Consider the following 25,413-nt stretch of genomic DNA (forward strand, 5'->3'; position numbering starts at 1 on the left):
AGTCACTGGTTTTCTCTTTGCAAGATTTGGGAGAATTGAAAACTCTCAGACTTAAACATCTGTCTGTTAATTTAACATTCAGGAACTCTGATCATGGACCCAGACCAGATGGCCAGGTACTACACTGACAAGCAATTAAAGTTTGAGCAGAAGCAGTTGTGTTACAGATGAGTAATAGCAATGAATTGGACAAAAGTCGCTTTGTAGATAATGCTTATGGGAATTAAGGATTCATTGCACACTTTTTATCCCTTAAAGTATGGGCAAGCTTCCAGCTAGTGCTGAGCTGTTTAAGTGACACCTCGTTGTTAGCAAGCATTGGTAGTGTAAGTGTAACTTTGAACAAGGTATGGTAGCAATAGTCTTAACCAGGCAATGTAAACTTACTAATARTGTGCTATTAGGCAGCCTGTTAGTTGGCTGGTAGAGCCAGCTGTGTTTTGATACCTGGCAATCAGTTTGTAGCTACAAGCAATGTAGGTCTTTGTTCATCAGCTGTGAAAGGACAACTCTTCTGATGAGAATGCCATTACTTAGATTCAAAAAGAGGCTTCCTGCTTTCTGTGAACTACAGTATGAGCAGGGGAGGATAGTTTTGTAGGGAGATAAGCCTCAGCCACACTTATGTTTAAAAGTGTAGTTGGTGTTAAACACTTTGTTTAATCTAGGACAAAATAAATAGCAGAACTCCTTAATCTGACAATGCAGAAAGCTAATATGCTGGCCTTTAGCCTGGAGATGCTGTAGAAAGAGTTGATTAGCAGATACATRAGGAGGAGGAAGCTCAGGAGCAACCTTTATGACCAGACTAGCTTTTCTCCAGTTCTACCAGGTCACGATGAATTCTGTGCCTGCCTTCTCAGATATTCTTCTAATATAAGTTGGTACATATTTGAATTCCCTTTTTGGTGGTAAACTTTCATTTTGGTCAGTGTCTAGTAATTTTTGAACAATTCAAGCTTTTGCATTCAACAGAACATGTTGTTGCATGGCCAGTAAGCTGGAAAAWTGGATGAAAGTCTTGATAGGTTCAGCTGCTGCCTGGCATCTGAACAGCTTGTCAGTGTGCCAAATACTTCTCCAGGCAAGTGGGCTGGGAATGTGAGTGCCCACATAGGAGGCAGGGTAGTAAAACCAGGGGGGATAATGTGGTTCCCTGAACAACTTTATGGAAATAGCTAAAAGCCAGTGGAAGAAGCACAAGTAGTCAACTCAAATGCTATAATTGTTTGTGCCCAGAAGCTACTTTTTGCAGGTGTAACTTGTATTTTGTGCTCAGAGTAGCTGGAAACCCCTTCAAAGGTTCAAAGGATTGCTGTGTCAGCTGATTACCTGTTGGGTGCTGGTGCAGTTGGAGGTAGTGAGATGTTTTTGGTGGGTTTAATCACTGATCAGTTCCAGCGAATTTGAGCTCTGCTAGAGCTTTTAACTGTGACAGTGATCAGAATTTCTTCCTTGAAATCATGCTAATTTTAATGGAAACTTYGTTTTATTTCTAACTTACAGGGTGTTACTTTTGAATTATTGATTAAATGTAGGCTGTAAACAGCTGGCATGCATAATTCTTTCTATACAAACTGTTCTCTAAGCTGAGAGCCATGGGTCTGAATGTGATAGGGTGGTAGAAAGTACAACACAGTTGAATAGGTGGGTAAATTGCAGGAAATGGTGTGTGTGTGTGTGGGGGGGGGGGAGAAGTTTGAGAAATGAAGTGGCTTAGTACTGTGAGTAGAAAGATATTTTTTTCAATCACTGCGCACAGAAAAATCTGCTCCAAATGATTTAAATAGCAGACCCTGCAAGCAAAATTCTCAGTTGTCAAAATGGTCTTAGGTTCTGCAGTAAAATCTGGCTTTTCTGTTACYCAGTAACATCCTTTCTGTATTGATGTTTACCTGTATAGGCATGTACAGTTTTCTCTTCTACTTTTCTGGTAGAAACTCCATTTTTACCTACCTGCTCAAAGTTGTTTCTTATCTGCCTTAAACATGCAGAATTTGAACCATTATCAAATTAATTAAAATGGATGTGTTAACTTAMAAAGAAAACTTTCTTAGAAACTCTATATTTGTGAGCATACTACTTAGAGCTTTTTCTTTCTATAGCTTTTCATGCAGGTATGCACCATCTTGGTAGGAATCTCTGCCTGTATTGTAATTTAAAGGAATTGAGTTACAGCTAACAGCCTGATTTGTTTATTTTGAGTCTAAGCTACCAGGAACAGTTAACTATAGTTCCGGAGCAACAGCTGATTTGAGTTTAACTTTATATGCAAGTACTAGTGATATTCAAGTCACTGGAGATGCCAAGTTTACTCTCTTGTATCTCTAGATTTACCAGAGATGCTGGTTAGTGTTCAAAAAAGCTTCAAGCAAAGGGCCAAAGAGGCTGGAGAAGTTCTCGGATGAACGTGCTGCTTACTTTAGATGCTATCACAAGGTAAGACTTGATTATATGCTTGTTTCTCAAAAWTTTTTTTTACATAAGATAATAAAAATCAAGTTGCCATGTATTATTTGAACTGAAAATTGGAACTTATTTACTACTGAAGTCCTAATCAATTTGCATGTTCCTTTATTTAGTAATGTAGAAGCAGAGTGAGCATTACCTCTTTTATGCTTTACAGATAGTACATCTTGCTAAGCTAGTGGAATTTCTATACAGCAAGTCCTTTCCTCTCCTCAGCTTAATCCTTTCTGCTTTAGGTTAGACCTGAAATACTTCGGAATGACAACTCTTAGTCATAATGACAATAACAAATGTCCAAGGTAACGTGGCGTGAATTCAGGAAGACAGGTTGCTGCTTTACTAGGATTTTGCATCTGAGAAGACACTAGACATTTACAGAAAGAAAAGACTCATGTTGCCCTTCATYATGTGCACATTTTTCTTGTGTGGTGATGTGAAAACCTTTGCTACATTCAGTAATATTAAAAATATAGTTTTCCTTCTAATAGCTTTGCTGAAGTTGTGTGCTGTGCATATTCATCTGAGAACTTACATGTGTAATTCTCCTGGCATGGAGATGAAAATAAAACCCTTTATCGTTGCTGATGAAAGCTTAACACATTAGATTAGGAGTTATGTGCTTGTAGGAATCGGCAAGCACAACTCATCTTGAGGCTGATCTTCACTTACTTACTTTGACATACATTTAGGAGGAGATCTTGAGGGAGTACTGAATCTGAATTCTTGGATTTATCTGCCTATATGCCACAATTTGTAATTGATTGGTCATAAAACCTTGTGGCTATTTGTACTAAATCATACCTAGAAATAGCTTATTCAAATTTATAGTTTATTTTTGAAAGTTACTTAATATATTTTGATTTGTGGGGACTGCACAGTATGTATATTAGATGATTTCCAGCCCTGCATGGAATTTGCATTTCTGATGGCATGGTTCTGTCAACTATTGATGCAAAYTTTCATTTCTTTTATTGCATTAACACAAAATAGCAGCAGCACATGCACCACTGGTGTGAAGTTCAAATTAAGTAATGGATTTGAAATCTAGCCAAATCTAGATCCCCCTTGAATTTTCTTTTTCAAGAAGATATGTAGGCTAGTACTTACCACTTGTCACATACCTAACCTAGAAGCAGTTTCCTACATCTGGATCTTCAAACTGAAGCACCTCCATTAATTAAACTGGATTTTCAGCTTTCAGTCAGGTTCCTATAAGCTTAATATAAGTTACTTAAGGTTCAACTATTTTCTTTCTTCTACACATTTATTACCATCTCTAGTAGCTTATTTAACATGAATAAACAGTGTCTGACCTCATGACCATAGAAGCTTGTTGGAAATCACCTGATTGAATTGATGCTTTAGTAACAGCAAAATTCATGCTTTCAGCTTTTGAAAGTTGTATCTATAAGTTGTCAGATACGCTCTACTGAGTTATAGACTTATGTATAATCATATATAGACATAAAAAAGCAAAGCCTAGTCTTGATTGAAGTTTTGATGAAAAACACTTCAAAAGTAGTAAAACATTTTACATGAACATTTTGTGCTTAACCAGAGAGCAATTATTTTTATGAAGACTTAATCTAGAGTTTGCTTTAGGATGATGGTCTGAGCCCAAATCTGTTTGAATTTCTTTAGGAATGAGAATAGACTTATGTTTTGGAGGAGGAAAACAAATTTAATGTAGAACGCTTGAATGCAACCTGTATTCCTGAAAGCTGCTGGTTCTAGTTAGATTACTTCTGGAGTCTCCTGGTGTGGGGGAGGAAGAAGGAGAGAGTTCTGAATCTTAAGCTGAATATGGTTAAGATCTGGGTCTTTGTTTTGGACCTGCCACAATATTTTAGAGCTGACAATCATTCTCTGAAGCCTTCCCTTGAATTTTCTTCTACTTCAGGTCTTGGGTACATAGAGCTAAAATAAGGCATGCAAAATCAAGGTTTCTACTACAAAGCTTACTGTCTGCCTGTTTAAAATGGAGAGATCTCTTCCTGACACCATATCAGCCTGGATGTTGCATGTGAGCCTGCTTATAGCTGTTAGGGGAGTGGATGGGCTAGATGACCAGGCTGCAGGATGCCCGTCTGTGGGAATAACTCTAAAGTTGTCACTRTTCTCTGCAGCTATCATTCTTCTTTGCATGCTCCAGATGGAGTAGTGCTAGAAGAATTGTGAGCCCCTTAAGTGTTTTTGTGGGTTGTCATTCACCTCTGTGTTGCCATTTGGTAATGGGACTCTGCAGCGTCCCTGTTTCACTGAGATGGAAACTGCGACTGTCTTACAGTCACTGACTCTAGAGCTAGGAAAGTTGACAGGTCCTGCTTATTTTTACTGAACCTAACTGCGAGGAAGTTGATGAATATTCAATAGCACTTTCTGACAAAAATGAGTTAACATACAAGGAGAGAACATGTGGATAAATGATTTTCATCCTCTTAAATAATAAGCTTTGTAAAYGTGTGAAATTCTAAGGTGGTGAATGATGCAAATACTGTTATGCAATGAGGTATTAAAGGATGATGTGTCACTACAGCTGTATAGTTGAGCTGATAACCAAGAAACAACTTTATATAATCTTTATCTAACACAGCTTCTAGCCTGTTTTTGTGCATTGTATATGGGATGGAGTATCTTAGACCCCGTGGATGGTGCTACAAGTCCAGTCATAGCTGTTGTCTTCACCTGTAYGCACCTAGGCAGCTGTTGTAGGAATAGCTTGATAGTGACAATTGATAGTCACCTGTGGACAGGAAGCTGGTTCTCAATCTGACAGTAAAGTTAATCCTACAGGTGAGAAGACAAGTCAGTTCTGTTAACATGCCAAGTGGCACTGTGTCAAAAGCTTATGCTGATGAACCTAAGGATGAATGCAGTGCGGCCTGATAGATGATACTGTGAGAGAAAACCTTCCTTACAGATTACCACTGTTTAAGACGTGATTACTGGCCTCCTACCTGGGAAGTCTGATCCTTGGACTCTGAAAGCATCATCGGATCTTGAAAACTGAGGAGCTCCTGTTCATCTCATCAGTCTCAGGAAGATTCCCCCACGCCCCGTCCTATGTCTGGCTCTTCCAGCCTCTCATTTTGCTGGGGGAGAGTTTCTCATATACATGTTACACCTCACTAAAGCACCAGCAGTCTTGGATCTCGAATGCGGTGAGCTGGGGACTCCTGGATCCTGCTGGCAGGTTGATAATGATTAGTTAGCTCAGCTTAATGGATCCATTTTAGAACTAATCAAATTCATTCTTTGTTCCAAGTCCAGAGATTTGGACATTCATTTGTTAGCCTACATTAAGTCAGTGTGCTTGACAATATTCTATGCACTTTCTCAAAAATCAAATGTGTGTGTATATATTGAGAAGAAAAGTTTTTRTGTAAGAAATCAAAATCATACGTTCTTTGTATCTGTCTTTCCTTTAAATGTAATCAATAGGCTAGAGACTTTTCCTTAATGAATTCTTTATCTAGAAAAGTTCAAAAGAACAAAAGAAATAAGTACATCTTGTATAATATTGACCAATAAGTACTCCCTAATCCTGTTATACTTTTTAAACATGGAAGGGTGTACTAAGGGTGTGGGAGTGTATGCCTTTTTTTTTTTTTTTTTTTTGAAAAGACAAGGTGTCCGAGAACAGTATCTGTAGCTTATGAAGTGCACTGGAAATCTGCATTCACAAGGTAAATTGCCCACTTAATTTGTTTGGTCCCACAGGAGAGAGAAAATAATTAGGATCCAGGCTACAAAATCTGGACAGAAAATTGCCTTTTGGGTAGCTGTCTAGTTTTGATTTGGTAAATATAAATAAATAACCATCTACAAATTACCATATGCTTTAACAAAATATTGGGGGCAATGCAGGAATAAACTGTTTCCCTATAGGTTTTTGACTTTGCAATGTACCAGAAGAATTGTTAATATTCCAGTATAAAACTAGCTAATTGCATACTGCTGACAGGAATATACAGATTCCTCGAGGGGATCTAAGTTTTAATCCGATTGTATTAATCTTGCCTTGAAACAGCAGAAGTAATTTAAACAGTCTTTCTGTCTAGTTATGGAATAATCCATTTGGAAAATTGAATTGTGTAATTTGTAATTGTTTTCCAGGCTTGCTAATGCAAAACTGTATTGGTAGCAAATTAAACATTTAAAGTATGACCACTCTGCTAATCACTGGCTGTTAAACATTTATTTTGATGAATGCTATTGCTTACTATGAATAAAATGTCTGGTGTGGGGCTTTAAAAAGAGTTGAAGTAACTTGTCAGGATGTTTTGATGCCGTGCACCGAGGCTCGTGGCACGTCCGCGGGGCACGGATGTGCCGCTCGTGCAGGGAGGAGCCGAAGCTTGCCGCAAAGCTCAGGGTCGTGGCTCTAGCGCCCGGCTCCGCCGCGGGTGCAGCTGGAGGAGCTGTTCCTGTGAGTGAGTAGAAAGTGAGTCTCAACCTATTAGTTGTTCTTGGTCTTAATATTTTTAAAAGCTGCTGGAATACACCAGGGTTTTGGTTAGTRTAAGTGCAGTTCTGTACAGGAACGAGCAAAAACTAACAGCTGGCAGTTTTCCCACGGAAGAAGGGTAGAGGTAGCCCCAGAGCAGTGTGAAACATAGGCTTGGCTGTAGACCTTTTTTATTGTGCCATGCTTATGTAGTTAAATATGTACTGGCAAATAGCATAAACCAAGTGGGCTGGGATTGCAGCAGTGACTGCTAACAGTGCACCACTATAGTCTTTACCAGGCAAATGTCCAGTGAGCCAAGACAGAAGGCTGATGTCTTTAATCTTAAAACACTCGGTATTTGCAAAGTACTGAAAGTGGCAGTTGTGTGGACAAATTCCTGGGTGTTCTATACTGAAAGGCTACTGGTATTTAAGAATTATATGTAATCTGTAGAGCTATGAAGAGCTTTTTTGGTAAACTCTGCATTTGATGTAATTTTTGGAGAGAATATGCTGACCCTGAAATAAAAGAATATTGGCCTGAATGTATCTGATCAGGGTGAAGCTCTGTCTATTTGTAGTGTCAGTTGAGAAATTAAAGATTAATCCCTGTTCCTGACTCTGAGCTCTCGCCACAGTAGCTCAGCAAAGTGGTTTAGTTTATCTACTGTAATCTATTTCAGTAATAGATTGTCACCTTAACATAAAGGATGCCTGAAAGTAAAAGGGAGAAGCATGCAAAGGAAAGCGTCTTTAACCCCCTAGACAAAATATTCCTCTTAGGATTTCACTGTTAATACTGTCTTAGTGTTTAGAAGTAGAGGAGTGTATTCTATGATTTTATTTAGATCTAAAAGGCAAAAAAAAAGTCACAGAACTTATGAATTTTTGCTAGATTAAGGAATTAAACCAACTGTGAAAACACTTCCTTGCAAGACTTGGGCAGGAGAACTGTGGCAAAAATGCAGAGGAGAGAGCTTCAGCCTTAATCCTTGCAGGTGCTCTGTGTCTCTTCCCGGGCTCTTTCCAAGCGCAGCAGAGGGGCTGTTAGCAGCCTGCCACTTCTGGTGCGAATTCAGTGCGTATGTGCCAGACACTCTGAACCATCTGTTGCGTAAGTGTGAGCAACAGGAAGACTATTTTGGCACCTGGGATAATGACGGTATTTTGAAGCACCTTGCTGGGTGACACAGCAGGGCAAATATCAAGTGATCTTTAAACAGTTTTCCCTCAGGAATGCAGGTGTGCTGTTGAGCCTCAGCAGTAGGAATAGAGTCTTGGCTAAAATTGAATCTTGCATGGAGGGGCTATTCCTATCTTGGAGTGCTCCTGAATCTTTTGGAAGAAAACTATAGCAGCTTGGCATCAAAAAGCAGGATAGGGCAACTGTTCATTGATTTATGACTTTCAAAACTGYGGGTGGGTGACAGGGTTGTTTCTTGGGCAGAAGGCATGCGTGAGCAAACAGGCTGGAAAGCCCTGAATTGACAAAAACTCCTGTGTGACATTTGTGCCATTGACTTCCAAAAGATTCCCTGAGTGCCAAATTTTGTTAAACTTCTCGGTGCATAGTCCTGCACCAAAGAACAACTTGATGTGAAACCAGATAGGAAGACCAGATAACTATGTTACCATAGTTATTTGGACCTGATTGAGGGTTAGAGTAGGGGGCTAYGTTTCTGTCCCCTTTTGAAGGGAGGTGTTTCAGTGTCTGCTTGTGCAGTTGCACAGAAATGCATCCTGCTAGCATTCATGTGAAGAATTTCAGGAAGGCTGTGCTGTGTGAAGCGTCATTGACTACTTGCAAGTTCTTGTATAATGCAGCACAAAGTAGCTTGGGAGCTGCCAAATGTTGTAGCCATAATTTCTCCATCTATTTTTTTATGTATATGAATAAAAAATATACACGCACCTTTATTCTCATTTGCAGATCATATGCTTTATCCATGAAATGACTTGATCAGTTAACTACTGAATACTGAAGGTATCTTCATCAATTTATCTTCAAGATATCACCAAGGGGTAAAATCACCTGGAACTTTTTTTTTTTTGTCTGGGCTCTGAGATAGGCCTCTTGGAAGGGATGTATTTGTAATAAGTTGTACTATGCTTATGCAGTATAATTTATTCTGCATTTGCACAGCATATAGTGATTCCTGGAAGCACGTAACTTACTGCATGCTCTGCAGTCTGGCATGCTTATCTTGTGCCACTTTCCTGGGTCTTTTCCCTTGTCCCAACRTACAGCCCCTCCCATGCACCTTTCCCCCATCTGAGAGCTATATGATGGTCCTAACTACCTCTTATGCTGTCTTGATATCAAGTAACCCAGCAACCATACTTCTGTCCACCTTGAGCTGTGCACAATCTGTAAAGATCCAGTGAAATGTGGCTCTATGGTGATTTTAGTGGTCATTCAAATGAGAACGATCAACCGCATCTGATACAAGGACCTGGTCCAGAGGGAGGCCACCAGTGTCTGAGACAGYGGCAGAAACAAATATTCTGGAGATGATGCAGACCTAGGGCTGCAAGATCAATATGACACTGAGCAGCTGTGTGCGAGGCTGGAAGCCTTTGGGTGGGCAAGGGTGGTCTGGGGATTGGAGTGTGGAGATTGCAGAGGTAGAGGATATTTCTAGTAATACAGAGGCAAGAAGAAATGGGTGGTAGATGCTGTCCATCAGGGATGCAGAAACKGCAGGAGCTGGTGTAGAGGAACTGGAGTAGTTGCAGCTTGCCACACAAACGAGACAAACTTGTGAGGTAGAGTGTGGTCTTAGGGATGCTGGGAGTGGGGACTATAAGATATATGAGGCTGGAGTCCTAGTAACAGAAGCGTTGAWCAGAAATGCAGAGGTTCTTTACTGTCTAAGGACAAAGCAGTGTTTCACTTCATCCTTCTCACGCTTGCAGCAGCGTTACAAGTATCTGCTCCCATCTGGCCCTGAGAGGTGYGTGACTTGGTCTGAACAGGAGTGCCACTTTTATTTCCCCTAGCACTACAGTAGCTTGCAACCTCCCATGTCACCATGAGGATGTCCTCCTCATGAGGATGTCCATTGCCTCCCTGTTCTGCCAAGCGGTGTTGCAAGGCAGCGTGTGCTGCTTAGTCCACAGTGGTTCCAGCAGAGCACGAGCAGCRGCTGAGCAGGTAGTGCTTCAGAGCTGCCTAACTGGCTGAAGATGCTTTTAGCTCTGAGCTTTGTGTTGGCAAGGAGAGATGGCTTGCTGTTCCCTGATTTTCCTGACCTCATTTAAGCCCTGTCATAGCACCCTCAGGATTCATCTCTAGAGAAAACTGCTGTGTTACCCAGATACTGCTGGGCTGGAGTGTTAATGCTTGATTTTCAAGAAATAAGGTTTTTGTTGGTTTTTGTTCGGTTAGGTGCTTCATCATCATTGGTCCCAATTTCGTTAGCATGCAGCAAATGTAAATGTGTTTGGTATAAATGTCAGAGTGGCTGCTGTCYTGAATGAAAAAGTCTAGCTCCTTTTTTGTCTTGCATTTGAATAATTTTGTGGCATAGGAGAAGAGTGAGAGTTGAACTTGGCAGCTGGCAGTCTGTGCTTGACCTGTCACATGCTGAGTGCGATGGGAATATGCTATGACAGATTTGTCACGTTTAACAACGAGCGTGTCAGTGTCTTGTTAGCGCTGTGGAATGTGCTTCTGTCCCAGGACCCCCTCTAAGAGTAAGAAATGCTCATGCAAAATTAAGCACAATTAGGAAGTCTTAGCTTTGACGCTTAAAATCTTGAGCCTGGAGGCTATAAAAACCTGATTTCTAAACTTGGCAGCTCTGGCAGAAGGCTTAGTATGCTCTCTGCAGGATGTTCCTTTCATTTTGGTACTTCCTTCTGTCACCGACTGCAGAGTGAGCTTCCGGACACAGTTTGTGCTGCTAGTTTCCCTTACTTATTTTTTTCTTTAACGAGGTCGCCCACTAATTGCTGTTTGTCCCTTCGGTGCAGTGAGATTACCTTTTCGGGGATCTTGCTTGAAAGTCTCACTTTGGCTGCTCTTTTTCTCTCACTAGAAGGGAATGCATCTGACTCAATTAGGAGAAGGTGGCTTAGGACAAAAAGCCCTGGAGATGCAATGGGTGTCCTGGTGAACACCAAGGTGCTCGGGAGGAATGATACTATCTTTTGCTGTGCCCTTCAGTACTGATTACTCTTGGTAGTTTCTCAGTTTTTCAGATAAGACAGTAGCTGTATTCCWCTATTTAGAGTTAGTATGACTTGGTACACATCGTTCCACAGGGTTCTGGTCTGTGCCACAAGTGGCACCAAAGGAGTGAAAGTACCTATTGAGTATTATCCTAAATGTYAAAAGGAATGAAATAATGAAGAGTCAATCAAATTTAAGGATGTTGTTTATGGGCATGAGGGTGAAAAACAGGTACTACTAGAGAGATATGATGTGCCTACAGTATATATTTACTKAAGCTGTATTTAAGATGAGATTCATGTTCAGTTTTTGGAATGAAAGCTATTTTTCTAAYCACTTTTTTTGTCAGCTGAACAATAAAAATCTTTCTAAAAGCCTGAATTCACTTTGTGAACTCTTAAAACATTTAGATATCAGCTAAAAATAAGGTTTTTCTGTTTGTTTTGTTTTTTAATGGATCATTCTTACAAATCCTCAACTTTCCATTAAAAATAGCTTGGAAGTTTTTCACCATTCTTACAGTATTGTCTTCCATGAAGAAAGCTGCAGTAGAACCTGCTCCTCCAAATAGGTGATTCCCCCTCCTCCCCCCCCTCCAATGCTCTTCACCTAAATATTTTGCTGAACTGGAGTGAGCACTGATTCTTCTACCAGTCTCTTGGTTTAAATCCTGTTTGGATTGGGTTACACTGAAGCTCACAAACAGACAGCGGTTGAACTGGAGGATGTAGCTGCTTCGTTGCCCAAAGTCTTCCAGCTGATTGTTTATCGTGTCAAAACTGCGAAGAGCATGTTCATGTGCTCGCTGTCTGTATTCTGCACTTGCCATAATTCTTTCCTCTCCTTTTCCAGTTGTGCATATAGATTAAAATTTTTTTTTCAAAGCCCTAATCAGAACTCCATATTGTGCTTTTTCAGGTCACAGAGCTCAATAATGTGAAGAATATATTGCGACTGCCAAAAAGCACAAAGAAGCATGCTGTTGGGATTTATTTCAGTGATGACACATCTAAAACCTTTGCTTGCGAGTCAGGTGGGTAAAATGGCAAAGCACATTAGAAAACCTAGAGGCATTAATTGTGAAATTATAAATATATTATACCTACACACAGATTTTCTGGGCATTTATACAGAACTTGAGGCAGATGAGTGGTGCAAGGTGTTGCAGATGGAGTGTCTTGGAACACGAATTAATGACATTAGCCTTGGAGAGCCTGACTTGTTGGCATCTGGAGTGGAGAGGGAACAGAGTGGTAGGTACAYAAAATATTGACCTTCTAAATCCTTATTGATTGCATTATTTAGAAGTTTTTGGACTGTGATATGAWAACTAGAAGTAAGTTGATGTAAAGAAAATTCTGGGTTTTTTTAAAGCCACTTTTTCTTTTTCCCCAGTTACTACCAGAGATAAGCATGATAATCATGTGTTACAGATTTTAGARTTATTTTGGAATAGCACTTTTTCTCAGGCAAGTTGGTTGCCCTTGGAGATAGGGACTTTTTTTTTTTCTTCTGTGTTTTGTTGTACAAGATCTGCTACAGAGTTTCAGTCTGCAACTGAGGCTTAGGCAACATTGTAATGCAAATAATAAATAATAGTAATTGCATGCAAAACCTGAGCCAATGGCTACTTTACTTTCCTATGCAAATAAACTAATTATATACACAAATATGCTTGCAGTATATTTATTCACGCACACTGATTAATTATTCAAAGTGAAAATGAAGTCTTGTAATAGAGATGGAAAATAGGAAATTCCTTTAATTTAATGGGCAGGGATTTTAGACTAACCTTTTGTTTTTCTCCCAGAGAGATTCAATGTGTATTTGATGCCATCCCCTAATTTAGATGTGCATGGGGAATGTACCTTGCAGATAACATTTGAGAATATCTGTCTTTGGGACATCCAGAATCCCAGAATAAAACTAATCTCTTGGCCATTAAGTGCCCTCCGACGCTATGGACGGGACCCCTCTTGGTTCACGTTTGAAGCAGGGAGGTAGGTGTGTGTTGCTACGGTACTTTGCTTTCTGTGATGGTTTTGGGTGGTGCTCTGAACACTGCTGAGGACTGAGCTTACGTTCCTCAGGAAGAGGCTAGTCTRTGCCCTCTATAAAATTATAAAATACTGAAAACAAGTATAAAATGAAAGCTAATAAAGCTGCTAGTCCTAGGTTGCAGCTCGAATRCCAACAGTTGCCAAATACAGGTGCTGGCAGGTGGAGGGATGAGAGTAGATGGAAAGGTTGGGAAATARGAAACCAGAACACTGATTCAGGGGAATATAGGAGGAGGCTGACAGCACTGTATATTGCTTTAGGTCTGGTACAGCTTTTTATAGAGAACTGGATGATCAGCTTTGGAGAAAGGTGTGCATACATTCCTGAATTTGTACAACATGGGCCCTTAGACACAGTGGAGAATTACAGGTTTTAAGCAGCTTTGTAGCAGGAGGATTGGAGTTTAAAATTCAGAGCAATAGCACCGCATTTGCTCCAAAAGCAAACTAAAATAATGAAGAAGGGCCTCTTATTTTCCATGGATTATGCTCTTGTTTTCCRTCTATTTGACAGATGACTTTATAAAGAATTTCAGTGACAATTCAATTGAATCCTTGTCTTCTAGAGATTTTATCCTCCATTGCTTTCTGCAGCTCAGTTTTAATGAGCTGAAGTATTTATGGGGTGGAGCTGAAGTATTTATGGGGTGGAGCTGAAGTATTTATGGGGTGGAGCTGGAACTCCTCATTGTTGAACTAAACTATCAAATATTTAAGTGCTATGGATGCATTATTATAGATAACCACATTAAAGAATTAAAACAGTAAAAGAAACATCATACAGTTAACTTACCTGCAGAAAGAGGAGGCATTTAAATGTCCATCCTCCCTATTACTACAGGTTTTAGTTCTCTGGGGAAAAAGGATGTATGTTTTTGTGTGTGTACATACACACGTTTTTTTTAACTAATCACACATTAGCCCTGATGGTAAGACAACGCARTAGGGACTGCTAAGGATGTGTGTTCAGTATTTCAAGTGGAAGACAAAACTCTGCTTTCAAAGCTAGGAAGGTCTGGAAGGGGAGTGCGGTTTTTCATGTAGAAGCAGAATTCTGTTTTTGCTCTGTGTCCYCAGCCAGTATTAAAATGTCGTTTGTAAGTTCCAGTTAAGTGTTTTGCTTTTGCTGAAGTGAATGCTTTGCTGTAGGCCAATAACACTATAACGATTTCCCACGAGTTCTAGAGGAAACTTGTACCCGCCAACTAGTGAGCAAAATCAGTAGAACAACTTTCTCAGTACTTCTACKAATGGATCTCCTTGTTTTTTTAAATGTAACTTGACCTTAAAAAAACACACACACGCGCACACACACACAAACACACACACATGCATGCATGTAGTATTTATTCCCTTACCAGTGCTTCTGATGGCAGGCACAACATACAGGATCTTCACGATAGTTGCTAGGAGGATTTATGACAGTATTTAAAAGCTTGGAAGGGGGAGAAGATAGAGTAATTTTGGCACTTTGATTCTGGTTTGGAGTCTAAATTTTGGAGGTTTGGGTCTTCAGCAAAAACTCTGGCAAAAGAAGCACCAAGGTAGGTTAAAACAATAAGACTGGGCTGGGGCTCTTAAGACCCAGACATAAAGACTTCTGGATAACTTTGTTCTGTATTTCAACAGGCTTTGGTTTTTGTCACTATCCTCATGATTGTGCTTCTGCAGCAGTTTAACATTACAGATCGTCGTGGACGAGGGAAAACCTCACGTTTGGATGTTGTCTGATTGTCCTTTGGCAGGATGTGTGACACAGGAGAAGGACTATTCATCTTTCAGACAAGAGAGGGGGAAGCAATCTATCAGAAGGTGCACTCAGCCGCTTTGGCCATAGCGGAGCAACATGAGCGCTTGCTGCAGAGCGTGAAAAATTCAATGGTACGGCTGCTCGTTATCTTGCACTTGGCACCAAAGAGCAATACATTTCTTCAGTGTGATTTTTACCTTTTGATTCATAGACAGTAAGTGGTCTGATTCATTACATTCAAGCAGCAGCACGTTAATAAGAGAAATATTTAGAGCTGTATATAACTGCCATTGCTTTCCAAGATTCAAAGGAACAGGAGGAATACTAATGCCTTAGTCCTTGATTTTTGTGTTTGCAAAACCACYGAGTGTTGAATGGTACAGAAGAGATGATCAAATCTTGTCAGTGCACATTAGATTCCCTTAATTAATCAGTATCATAAATCTGGAAGCATTTCTCATCAATTTATTTGCAAAATGTTGTGGCTAATGCTGTTTGCCATTTGTTAATTGATGTTTTGTACTTAAACAAGGATGATTTGGAAAGAGTCATATGRTTCAGATTAAACTGGGTGAGGGAGAAACAAGATGTCTCTGACCTCCTACTGGGTGTCCGTTTTCTGCAACACATGCCTTTTGTGTCTTACACTGCTTTTATGACACTTTTATGACCCTTAGAAAATGTAGGAATATAAGATGCAGAACTAACATACAGATTGAAACAGTTTGAGATCTTCAGAAGAAGGAAGATATTTATATGGCACCTATACCTAAAGGGTTTCAGGCTGTTATCTTTTAACTTTTTTCTCATGAAGCTTTTGGGGTGAAGAGGAACATTTGATTTGTCCCATGTGACAACTGTGCTGTTAATCCTGTGAATCCTGGGACAGAGGTAGMTAACCAAAGGTAACAGACTTCCCAGAACATGTAAAATGCTCACAGTGGGCAGCTGTACAAGAACCTGCCTGTAAACAACACTTCCATTCTGGGCAATAGTAATAGGTTTATATAACCTGCAACAAGGCTTATGTTGTATTTTCTTATTGTAAACATGAGTTCTGCTGTTACCCATACCATGTCTAATCCTTTCAGTAATTCTCCTAACATCGTTTTCAGGGATAAGTTGTAATAGTGAATAATACTGGAGGACACAGCAGAGACAGAATAGAAAATGCCATTACTATTTTGGTAATTTAAAAGATGAGAATGGATGTTGAGGGAATGAACTGTCTTTAATGTTTTTGTTTTTTTTTCCTCTCTTGGACTTGAGTCAGATTTGGAAAACAAATTCATGATAGGAAAGYGATTTCTCTTAATATCAGTCCAATCATGCGTAAATAAGGGATAGAGGAATGATTGAAAGGAGACTGTTTCCAAGTATTCAGATCAATTTTGTGGAACTAGATAATTCAACTGAGCATCCTGGTAAATGGGTAATTCTATTATAGCTGGTAGAGCAGGTGAGATAACTGATACGGGAAAATAGTTGCTGTAAGTAAGGAAAATTCAAGTCTGCTTCTAGGTGATGTGGGTTATGTAAGATTTTCTTATCAATAGCACAGACTAATGTGACTATACTAATTTCCAGTTGATCTAAGTCTGTGAACTTCTGGCATTGCTGCAATACAGTCGCTTCTGTAAAATCCGTGGGAGAGCTCTATATCTTTTTGAGGCTGAAGAACTAACTTAAGCCTTTAGTATGAGGAATAAAACTCTGCCCTGTGTGCATCTAGAGCATGTGTTTTTTTCCAGACATCTCCTGGTTGATTAGGAAGGGCTTGACAGCTTGCTTTTTCTCCTTTTTCTTTCAAAAATCTTAGAGCTAGCAGGTAAACTCTGCACCCAGCAGCAATGGTATTTTTCCCTTCTCCAGTAAAATATTATCTAATGCTATTTTTGACTATTAAACAAAAATCAATCTTATCGTAGTTAGTGAAAGCAGGTTTTCATCAAAAATACTCAAAATATCTAAGTTGGGACAGATGAGTAGATGATGTGGTTACTTATCCTTAATTAAATTTGGCAGATTATAAATAACCTAATACAGRTCAGCATAGCTAGCAAATGAGAAATTCTGAAGTGAATACGCTTTGAGGCAAATTCCCATTTGGTGTTTTTACATCCATGTAATAGYAGCTTTAATACATGGTGTCTGTTGATGCAGTGCTGTAAAACTTCTGTCTTATGAGTGCCAATAAGCTCAACAGATGCACAGTTGCTAGAGATTTCAATAGAAAGCAGCTGCACAATTTCCAAGAGCTTTTTCATGAACACTGTGTCCAACCGTAACCCCTAAATCTAATTTTATAGGACCTCAAATGCTGAAGATAAGAACATATTTCTGTCTAACTGAAAGTCATGTAATTTAGTAGTGGAATATAATTGTTTCATATGAGGCATCTGCCCTGAATATGAGTTTCCCCAGCCTGTTACAAAAATGTTGTTTGGTTCTGAAATACTCACAAGACCTGCTCCCTTCTTTAGGGTTCAAGGTTATYTGGGTATAGACCTGGAGGATCTAATGCAGAGAATCATTATATCTGTATAGAAATCTGATGCCTCATTTTGCTGATTGCAAAATATTTTAAGCTGCATCTTCATGCAGAATGATTTATTTCCCCTGTATTTTTCTTCTGCTTGAACACTTGAACAGATTTCATTGTTCATAGATGCTTGTGCTTCACGCTCAGCTGTCTAAGCAGCATCATGTTTCTGTTGCTTAGAATTATTTAYGCTGTATGAATTTTCATGTTAGTGAAGCTTGAGCTATCATTTACAGAAYGGATGAATAAAAGCAGAAAGTAGGAGATGCTGGGGATGAGCAGTTAAGTCTTCATCAAGACAGTCTTCTGCTTWTCCCTGTAATCATGGCCACCACTGGGCTGAGATATCTGGAGGGTGATTCTCCAAGGCTGAGGTGACTTATGAGGACGGTGACTCGCTCCAGCTGCTCTCCCCACGTGGCCACYGTCCCCAGCACGGGTAAAGGAGGGCACTTGGGCATCTCCAGCCAAAAGAGCATGCATGGCCCGGGGCCTGGGCTGAGCTTTAGTGTCTGTCACCTCATGAGCTTTATGGTACGTTGGTTCAGTGCATGAATACAACTTGCTCTGGTTTCTGAAATGTGGAAAACTGCTGTGATAGTGGTTCCTGAACTGGGAACCTTGACCCTGGCATTTCCAAGTAGTGTCCTGTGGCTTTCTGGCATAACCTGAGTACATTCTGGCAAGAGTGTGTAATACAGGTGGATTTCATTTATTTTCCTTTATGGTGAATTTGAAGATTCTTCTTTTACTCCTTTTTAAAAAGGGAGGAAACAKCTGGCTCTGCTTAGCAGTGTGTGATGCCTTTCTGGTCATTTGGGTAATACTAATCTTATCCAACTACTTCTTTCTTTTCACTTTTGCACTACTAGACAAAGAAAAGGAAATATCTATCAAAACTKTAGACATGTTCATGAAACCCTGGTTATTTAGTTGTCATAAGAAATGACCAGTGATGCTGAGACTTGACTGTTGTCATTTATGCCCCGGTCAGGGTTTAGGTGGTTTTAAGAGACCTCATTACAACTTGACGTCCCCTTATAAGAAGTAACAAAAGTGAGCTTCCCAATTTTGGCAGCTAAAGCTCAGCACTGCATAGAAGAATACCATTAGCCACCTTAATGGGCAGCCTGTTCTCCCCTCTGCTTAAAAAAAAAAAGAAAAAGTGCTCTTTATACTAGGTCCATCTGGTATGCAGGAGTTTCTAAGCTAGAATGTGCTATTAACTCTGGTCATTTCCATAGGTGTTTGTAATAGTGGGAACTTGAGAGGGACTTACTTTTGAAATAAGAATATCTAGTATTACCTAATATGGATAATAAAAATGGATAATAAAAGAAARCCAGTTGAAACAGCAGTGATGGAGGTAGTTTAATTTCTGAAGATGGTTGTTTTATTGCAGTATTTCCTATTGTGTTTGTCAAGAATTTAGCAATTGTTACCTAAGCTCAGTAATTTCCATTGATTACACGAATTCGCTTCATCAGGAGGAAAATGCCCTAAAGAACACAGTGCAATCCCCTCCACGTGGGGCTCTGAAGAAGAGGGTTTACCTAGTGCAAATACAACTCCTTCACAATGAGTATGTGCTAGGTTGCTGAAAATTGTGTAGTCCAGTCTGAGAAAGCAACCAAATCTAATACATTTTTTTTCCTTCTTTTTTCTGGAGCAATATTCAAAAAMCAGCTTGTGAGAATGAAGATTTTAAAATCCAATGTTTTGGTCTYCAGTGTTAGCTTTGATTATTCTTAAGGTGGGATCCAAGAAAGAAAACACTTATTCCTCCTTCCAAGAGCTCCAGGCCATCTGGGAACCAACTACACCATTGACCAGATTCACGCTTTGGCCCTGTGAACCTCCCACTCTGCTCTGACTGCTTCTCGGGCTGGCTGCTGAGGGCTGCCACCCTGGCCGTGGGTCACTCACAGCCACTGATGCTGAGGGGTGCCTTCGTGATGTGCCTCGCTACTCCTTGCCTGCTACTACTTCCTTTGGTTTAAGGACTTAATCCCTACTGTGGGTGGAGGGAGTAGCATKTGAGCTGTCTGGCAATCTTGACCTCTTTTTGGCTTTCAACTCTTCCCATCTCCCCTGGGGAGATGGTGAGAGGAGTTGTCTTCCAGTTAACAGCTTAGTTGTTATATTAATAATATGTGGAGTTGTATGTCCTGTCCAGTGCTTTGCTTGCCGCTGTCTTCAAGGAATGCTCCAGCATATCAATTCCAACTGTTTTTGAGCTGCTTTTCAGCACTGAGAGCCTACGTGGAATCAAGCCAGGTTGTTATCAAGTTTTTCCTACTTTCTTGGTTTCCACAGATATACAGTAGGTTAGTTAYGAAATGAAATCAATCATTGTTAAAGCTACCTTTGAGCATGATCTGAGGTGTTTAGATGAAGTTCTACATGTTCAAGATGTAATATACTAATTCCTCTTCCTAGCTGTGGGTTAAAAAAATTTTTCCTGCTGATTCAGTTGGGGGGGCACTACTGGCCCTTTTCTGTGTCTTTATCTAATCTGCTTTTCCTAGCTGTTCCTTTCTTTTTCCCAAGATATCTGTGTTTTGCTCTCCTACAGTTAGCTGAACTGTTGCTCCAAATCCCTTAGTTTACCATTCAACTTGCCATTAAATGGAGCCACCAAGAAATTATCTGCTGTTGGGAAATGTCAGACTTGCAATGCTCTGCTGGTTTTTGTTTCCAGTAATAGATCCTTAGTTGTTTGTTTCCATGGTGCTGAAATGTGCGTGGTAGTACTGCAATCCTATTCAGGCTTTATTGAAGGAACTGTAATAAATACACGGTACAATGTAGGTGGAAACTTGTATTGTACAGTGTGAGTCACATCCTAGTGACATGGAGGTGGGTGCTTGAAGAGTCGGCTTCTTTTTTTTTTTTTGTTTTGCTTTTGAAACACAGGCACTGTGTCCACTGTACAGAGAGGAGGTTGAGGGTGAATGGCTGCATCTAAATAACTTCCAAATGGCTCTCTGCAAAGACAGCCAGCCTTTATCTCTGCTTCATCTCTGTGCTTGCTTGACCTCTTTGTTTTCACTCTGAAATATACTGATATTTCTGTAAAAGATTATTTCACCTCAGGTTCTACAAAAGTAAAATGTAAAAACTTACTCTTTTATAAAAGCTATCATTATAATTTTGAAAAATCAAGGGTAAGATCAGTGTATTTGATGTCTTCCTGGGCTTCAGGAGGAGAATTTTAGCTATACTGTGAATATTATTTTAAAATCAGTATTTTTTTTTTTATCAACCTACTTTTTCATGCTATGGAAGTTCATGGGAAAATGCACTGGAAGGATCAATTTCATGTTCTGTTGTTAAGCCTAATACAATTAACAAGAGCCTGTGGTTGCATGAGAAAACAGCTGAAGTTGCTATCTGGAGGGGGGAAGCATGAGATGGGGCTTCCAGCAATGCACTCAAGCCCTGTACTCGCTCTCAGCACACCTGAATGTGCTCTTTGGCCCAGGAAGTTAGCATAAGGGTGCACTTGATCTTGTGTTGAGCTCCTGTGCCATCTGGCAGGCAGGAGAGGAAAGATGGATAGAAAATGCTTCAAAATAAGCAACAGTAGTTTGTCCTCAGCCATGCAAAACGTCAGGTGGAGTTTTGGTGTGGTAAGCCTGCAGTTAGCTTTGGGAGCTTTGCCTGTGTTGGGAATCCTGCTGGCTTTGCTGCTAAAAAGGGCTGGACCAGCACTCTATCTTCTGCTGATCCCTAGTTTCTGTTTCAGCTACTTGAGTTAAAACTACCTTCAGGAGAAGCAGCCCTAGCCCAGGACCAGGAAAGCACGAAGGTGAGCTTTGGTGTGCAACAGCAGTGTAGCTGCCTAACCTGAGCAGTGTGTGCCTTGGGGCCCTATCCCTGGTTTAGTCACAGCTGCGGAGGGTGGACAGATGGGGGCAGGGAGAGGCCGCTGTGGTCATTGCATTAGAAGTTCTTGCAGGCAGTGGTTGCGCTCTTCTCAGAAAATCTACAATAAATGTGACTACATCCTTCACGTTGGCTTACTGCTTTGCAGCTCCAGATGAAAATGAGCGAGCGAGCTGTGTCCCTCAGCACCATGGTGCCCTTGCCCCGCAGTGCCTATTGGCAGCACATCACACGGCAGCACAGCACCGGCCAGCTCTATGGCCTGCAAGGTAAGGATGTGGTGTGCAAGATGATCAATGCACACACTGGATCACGACACGCATTTTGGTACCATCTCAGCTAATGCTGGTGTGCAGTCTAAACAAGTTGCCAGTTGCTCTTTATGGTCAAKGAAAGCAGGGGCACGTACCACCTTCAGGGGGTAACTTGGCTTGGTAGGGTGTCTGTTGTCAGGTGCTTCTTGATTTAACTAGTTTTCTGACCTTTTTAAATAGTTAAACAAGGAGAAATTCTATTGCAGTACTGCCARTTATCAAGGTTGCCCAATCCTTCCTGTTACCAAACTCTTTTAATGGCATCTGATTTTTTTTGTTGGACTACTTGACTCTCTTCTCCTTTGGACATCTGCCTCACTGAGAATGATGTGGTCTTCATTACTCATTTTGTTTCCCTGCAATTCAGTAGCATTCAATCAGAACAACTGCATCCTTAAACAGCTGAATTTGGGAAAGTATAAGGAAATGGTCATGGTAAGTGATTCTAGAGAATTGTGGCTTGACCACTTTGTTGCCACCAGACATTGCAGCATGCCCTGAAGACTGGCAGGAGCTCTCCATTTCATATGTTCTCCCTGCCGACTGTGTAAGGGCTTAGTCATTTGGAGACTCTTGCCCAAAAAATCTCCTCAGCAAAGGGGGATTCACTGCCAGGCCYCTAGGAAGTCTCACCACCCTCTGCTCCTGTGGTGGTCACCAAGGGACATCTAGTGGTTGCTGGGCATACGGCTGGGCAGCCAGCACAGTGCARGGTTGGGGATCACTACCCAGGTGCAGGAGCACCAGCTGACCTCCATCTGCTGGCGAGATGCCTGTTTAGTTCAAAGCACATTTCAAAATGGTACTTCATATTTCMTGGGATAAAGGAGGCAAGTGGAAAGGGCAGCACCTTCCAAGTACTGCYGTTATTCAGTGCCTTGTTCCCCAAAGGCACTGCTGGAGTGACCTGTGCCTGCTCGTGCAGAAGTGCAGGGGCTTAGTGCTTCCCAGGAGCTGGCCCTAAATGAACATCTTGTAGGTATGCATGCTTTATTTCTTAAAAATTTAAAGAGTTCTATCTATATTTTAAAACTCACTTTATGCTGATATGGGCTGGCTGAATTAATGTTAAATAGATGCAAAATAAACAAGGTGGTGATAAACTCATGCTCTGTAGGAAAAAAAAAAATCTCAGGAATAGTGTTAGTATTAACATGGAGATACCATTCACCACTGTRAAGCATTCAGAAATCACGAGTCAGATACTTTAGAAGATCCTGGTTTAGAAAAATGAGCATCTTTGGAGTCTCTCCCCACCCCTTATTTCTCTCATTTCTTATTATTTCTTCCTCTGTCTCCTTTCCCTTCATAGGCCAGGACTTTCTCAAGGAATAATGAGTTAGATATTTATTTTACTTTATTAAAAAAGATGGAAACTCCAGGGGTTGGAACTATCAGAACGTGAAGCATCATAAGTTCTGATTAAAAACTGAAAACATTGGTAGCCCCAAGATACGTAGCCTTATTCCATTCTTATTCTCTCATTTTCAGCAAATTGTAAATAAAACCAGTCATAGTTTTCCTTTTTTGAACACTAGAGGGGGCAGGCAACACGTAAAAAGCCTCAGCTAAGCCTTGCAAATGTTTCAGAGAAGGGAAGAATAATAAAAGTAGCACTAACGTGCCTGTTCAAGCCTACTCAATAAATTAGGGTGGGGGAAGATGACCTGCTGGTGGTAGCTTGTGACACACAAGGAGGAGACTGCTGGCAGTGCTCTGACACAATYAGTGGCTTGGTTTCATGGTGCCTTGCTAGAGAATCCTTTACTAAAGCAATAATTCAGGCTTGAGCTGCCATAAGAAAAGTAGACTGTATTGGTACAAGTATTTAGGATGTTTAGGAAAATAGCTTGCTTGGTAAACTGAAAAGAGGGATCCTAGAAGATTCTCCTCATGAGCATTGGTGAAAGTCTCTGAAAAATCTTGACCATCCAAAAATAAGCTGTGTGGACAGCATTGCAATTAGGAGGCGGAGGTTATTGTCTCTTTCAGCAGTCAGGGCTACTATTTTGGTGGTGTCTTGAGCATTTCTAATTAGATTAGGTCACCAAAATCTCAAAATACTCTATTACAGGATAAGAGGAAATAATCAGTGTAAAATAACTGCTATACTGAATTATATAGTTCCCATATATTTAGAGTGTGTGCAGCATTTTATTCAGAGTGGTAGACACTATTGAAATTCTGTATGCACAAAGTTTCTTCTGTCTAAATTGGAATTTTTGGAATTTGAATTGGGTCTCTTTTTCAAAGAAGAGAACTGGTGCTAATATTATGAGACAGAGTGATTTTAAATACCACATTGGAACATTTTAGAAATCAGTCTTCTTGAAAAACTTTGTGAAAGAGCTGTGAAAAAGTCCAAGTCTCCGTAGTGTTTCTGAGACAGCAGCAGATTGAGCAGATACAGGTGTAAATAAAGGCCGTAATCTGTAGTTCAGTTAGTTACAATATGCAGCATTTTATAACAGACTGTTCCTTACTAGTGTTTTTCTGTTTTTGCATCTGACTTGGAGAAGATGTTTCTCGCCTGATGACGCTTCATCGAACGGACACTTTTCCCACCTACAGATCAGAGCATCGATAGAGGACTAAAACTTTACAGACTGTCTTCTGCCAAACTGCCCCAGTGGATGGCTGTGGTGATAAACAAGGATGGAAACCCTGGAAGAATTTAAGTTGGATGAAAAATTATTGCAATACAAAGTTTGTTTGTTTGTTTTTTAAAAAACTTAGTAGAAATTAAATGTATCCTGTAGATAATGGAGAGGGGAGGAGGGGGAAAAAGCCCAAACCCTCCAGTGTTTTTGTATCTTACAGCTGAAYGGAGAAGTCATCTCCCCCGAAATGTTCTAAATGTTTTTCTATAATATCTATGTTGTAAATACACAACTTCTCTATTGTAGCGTGGTTCCACTTTGTCTATTACTGCTGTGAATCTCTGATGTGAACTCTGTAGGAGTCTCATGCTTTGTGCTTGTTGTAAAGCTTATCCTTCAGTTATGAACATTGTTGTTCAGTCTAATCCTTTACCTTTGAAAAAGTGGCCAGTTTTAAGCAGTTATTGGATATTTTTCCCCCTGTTTGAAGCCTGATTAAGACTTGATTTTTTTTTCTTTTAAAAGCACACTCTATCTTCTATTTCCTGTATTTATTTACAACTCTAATGTTTAAAATAAAATTTTCCCACTTATGTTGTAGTACTGCATTTACSCTTGGTAATATCAGCATCGTATCAGCTATCATGCAGCTGTTAATGTGCCAGAAGGGAGGATGGTGAAGGAAAACAAGTAGTTTGCTTTGGGTCTTCCCTCCACAACCAAAGCAATGCAACTCTTTGGGTATCCTAGTGCAATAAAGTAGCAGATTTGAGAAGAATCTCTCAATTCTATATACAGTTTTGTGCCCGAAAATGAATTTGTTTTGCTTGACAGCATCYTTGTTATGTACTATTTTTGTAGACTGGTCCCAGCATCTTAATTTAACAGCTAAAGACTTTGAAAATAGTTTGGTTGACTCCTGCATGCTACACCAAGTGGTCAGAAATTTATAATCACTGTAAATAGAAAMCTTTCATTATTCAGAAAACACCTGAAGCATTGCATTTGGCTAAGCAAGGTTAAATCATTTGGTTAATAAGTTCTTGAGTGCAARTGCCTTGTCAGGTTACAAGCCAGGCTGGCTGCCTCTAACCAGTTGTTCCTGCTCACTTGGCAAACTTAAGGACTGGATCTTACTTTGATTGTCCCATTAGGAAATTTGGTATG

The 25,413-nt window shown here is 40.2% G+C and overlaps 1 protein-coding gene across 3 annotated transcripts in view; it reads left to right on the plus strand.

Annotated features, from left to right (window-relative positions):
* Positions 1-24,788, plus strand: part of DOK5 (docking protein 5) — a 42,725-nt gene extending 17,937 nt beyond the window's left edge. The window contains exons 2-9 of one of the 3 annotated variants that reach the window (XM_085314090.1): positions 2,332-2,439; positions 12,011-12,125; positions 12,226-12,345; positions 12,903-13,092; positions 14,898-15,033; positions 21,193-21,255; positions 21,481-21,601; positions 24,166-24,788. In XM_085314090.1, coding sequence (XP_085170216.1) covers positions 2,332-2,439; positions 12,011-12,125; positions 12,226-12,345; positions 12,903-13,092; positions 14,898-15,033; positions 21,193-21,255; positions 21,481-21,601; positions 24,166-24,233 — 921 coding nt within the window. In that variant the 3' untranslated portion in view covers positions 24,234-24,788. Of the gene's footprint in view, positions 1-2,331; positions 2,440-12,010; positions 12,126-12,225; positions 12,346-12,902; positions 13,093-14,897; positions 15,034-21,192; positions 21,256-21,480; positions 21,805-24,165 lie in introns of those variants that run through there. The other 2 variants (XM_085314089.1, XM_085314088.1) reach the window with 2 other exon arrangements.
* Positions 24,789-25,413: the final 625 nt, after the last annotated feature.

This window comes from Rhea americana, unplaced genomic scaffold, assembly GCF_003343005.1.
Source record: "Rhea americana isolate MKP2758 unplaced genomic scaffold, rheAme1 scaffold_4, whole genome shotgun sequence".
Lineage (NCBI taxonomy): Eukaryota > Metazoa > Chordata > Aves > Rheiformes > Rheidae > Rhea > Rhea americana.